This window comes from Phaethon lepturus, unplaced genomic scaffold (assembly GCF_000687285.1).
Source record: "Phaethon lepturus isolate BGI_N335 unplaced genomic scaffold, ASM68728v1 scaffold36316, whole genome shotgun sequence".
Lineage (NCBI taxonomy): Eukaryota > Metazoa > Chordata > Aves > Phaethontiformes > Phaethontidae > Phaethon > Phaethon lepturus.
Genome location: NW_010546587.1, coordinates 6057 through 8975, shown reverse-complemented (window position 1 = coordinate 8975; position 2919 = coordinate 6057). Strand labels below are relative to the sequence as shown.

General features: G+C 55.1%; 1 protein-coding gene across 1 annotated transcript in view; it reads left to right on the top strand.

The window, feature by feature from the left end:
• TNFRSF21 (tumor necrosis factor receptor superfamily, member 21) overlaps window positions 1–2919 on the top strand; it is a gene marked incomplete at its 5' end in the record, with an annotated part of 27855 nt that overhangs the window by 22771 nt on the left and 2165 nt on the right. Inside the window, one exon of the mRNA XM_010289336.1 lies at window positions 783–836. Within this exon, the coding sequence (XP_010287638.1) occupies window positions 783–836 (54 nt within the window). The remainder of the gene's footprint in view (window positions 1–782; window positions 837–2919) is intronic.

Here is a 2919-nt window from a genome sequence, read left to right as displayed (position 1 = left end):
CAAGTTCCCAAGACCCCCTTCCGAAGTCTGGCCGGTGAGGTGAAGGACACAGGGAAGACACTTGGTCTTTCCCACCTCAGGGTGCTGAGCACCCTCGTGCCCTTCCCATCCTGGCGAAGGGGTTGCGTCCAGCTCGGTGCTAAATTTATATCCTCCCCGCCGCCCGGGAGGGGTGCACAGCCACACTCCTGCAGGAGGAATTGGGGGGGAGCATCGCCCGAGGGAGGTTTGGTTTTTGGGTTTGGTTTTTAGTGCCTACGACTGCTCCTTCCTAACATCAGCGCAGCAGCTGCCGTTGCTGTTCGCCCGAGCTGAGCTTTTATTGCGGTGCAGTGAAACGAAGGCAGAAAATGGGACCAGCCAGTTCAAACAGAGCTGCTGGGAGCAGCTGTGAAAAGGAAACCAAGCCAAGCCTAGGTCATCTTCTGCACCCATCCCCTTCTGTCCCCCTTTCTCCCTAGTAGGAAGGACCTGCAGATACCCTCAGCTGCTTAGAGCATCCTCCCAGATGCTCCCGGGCTGCATTTGGGATCCAAGAGGGTGTCTGTGCTTGAACCACATCCTAAGGGCTGTGACTACACAGGAGCTTTTAGGATTTTTTTTTTTTTTTTTTATTGGCACAGCAAACCTCTTGCTGCAGTGCTCAAAAAAATTAAAAAAATTAAAAAATGGGCAGAGCGCCGCGGTACGAGGGACCGGTTGCGGGAGGCTGCCGCCGCGGCGCGTTCGGTTTTCACGCAGGACCGTGCATCTGACAGTCTCCCGTGTGTCTGTCTGTGCAGGTGCAAACGCAGCCCCAGTGGCAAGCGCAGGACCCCTGCACCGATGACGGCAAGGTGAGAAATGCGGTGGCTCTGGGAAGGCAAAAGGGCTGCAGAGGGGTTTTGGGGTTGTTGTGGTGGTGTGGGTTTTTTCCCCCCAGCCAGAGGTCGGTGACACTCGCGCACCACCGTTAAAAATAGGAATGGCCAAGGCGGTTTGAAGCAAATGAGTCACGGGCCACAAATAGCGTATTTTTACACCTATTCCACAGGCTTCACCTCGCAGCAACCTTTTGCTTTCCCCGGCCTTTCAAAGCCCTCGTTCCCACTCGCTTTCCTCCCGCGGTTTAAACATTAACATGCGCCCGAGCATCCTGTTTGCTTTGCCTCAAGCTCGCAACCGTTCAGCTCTTTGGGAAGCTTTGGGCTCCCGGGACGCCTCCAGTCAAACAACCTTGGGTGATTATTTTTTTTTCCCTAGCATGCTTTAGCAGCTGTTTAATTAAACTCCAAATGACTCGCACGCTTCTGGGAAGGGTTTTTCCCCTCTGCTGGGAAGGCAGAGCTGGGACAGCTGGCGGCTCCCTGCCCTCCCTGTAATTGCTCCTCGGCCGTCGGGCCCCTTTTTGGAAGTCAGGAGGTGGGTTTGTGGCTGGGTATTAAATAGATGAGTTGCACGGGGAAAAACTAACCCCTAAAGCCTGGGTTTTTTCTTTGGTTTTGTTTTTGTTTTGTTTTTTTTTAAAGGGGAAATTGGAGAGGGTCGCAATTTGGAAAGCGGCCAGCCGCCGTTCTGGTCCTTCCCCTGCTTGTCCCCAACAGGCGACAGGTCCATTCTCGTCGATGAGCTGTATGGGAAGGGGAGTTTCAGAGGAGAAGGCAGATTCTTTTAATTAAAAATTAAAGCTGACCTTTATTTTTAACATGCCTATTGCATAACATGCTGAGCTAGAACAAATCCTCCCCTGTTTATTTTCAATGGAGGGGGGGAAAACCCTTTTATTCTACCAGGAACAGGCTTCGCTGTTAATTTAATGTGAACTAACGGGCGTCTCAGCAGACATGTGATTTGTGGGTGGCGAATTCCTCGACATGGATGAGGAATGCGCAGGCACATCCATGCCGGCACAGAGATGGCTCAGCAGCTCCTTTTCCCACAGCCTTTAATCCGAATTTTGCATTTTAATCCCTGGGTAGTAGGCAAAAGCGTGTTAGCAGGAACAGCCTGGTTTTCCCTCCGTAGAAGGAGAAAACAGGGGAAAACACTTTTGGGAGAGCGGTTTGCACGTGGACAGGGCTTGCAATTCTGCTGTGTGGCAGCTCGAGCAGGGATGCGGAAGTTAAATATTAGATGGTCCTTAAAGCAACCCACCTGGGGGGACCTGGTGACCTGCAGAGCTGCCTGAAGCTGCCGGCCAGGGGGGTGGGGGTGCACCCCGAGCCTCTCGTCCCTGCAGGGAGTGGGAACCAGAAACGCTCTGCTTGAGATTTGCACCCTGAGGGGATGCTGAGAGACGGAGGAGGGTGGGTAACGTTGGCTGCTGCCGCGCAGGTGGGAAGGAGGTGCAAGAAGGAAGATGCAGCGCACGGTCGAGTTAGGAAGCGGGTTCACGCCGGCACCCAAAGGATGCTGCTTCCCAGCGGTGCTTGCTGCTGCCTGTGCCTTCGGGACCGTGGAGCCGAATGCTTGCCCTGGGCTCGCATCAGGGTAGCAGAAAGCAAAGGCACTTGGGTGACGTTGTGGTTAACGCCAGCCCCTGCTTGTCCTTCCTGGCCCTGAACTCGGAGTCTGGTGGGGCGGATTCCTCCATCACACGTTAATGGGGTGCTCACGGGAGCAAGGGCGGGACGGGGAGATCAAATCGTTAACTGGAGGGGTTACGGTGCGGCCGGTCACCGCAGCGTGCGGCAGTGGAGATCCCCGAGGGGTCTCGCAGCTCTCGCCCTGCAGCCTCGGCACCGGCCGGGGCACGGAGCCGGGCCATGCTTGCTTTTAGCAAACCGTAGCTGTGGAGCTGGTTTTTTGGGGGAGCTTACCTGCTTGGGCATCATCACCGAGAGCTGTGCTTTGGGCTTTAATAACCTGAGGGCGAGAAGGAAAACCAAGTTCAAATGCCCCGCTGTGGTTGCACCGTCCTGGTGCTGCAGCTGCTCCCAC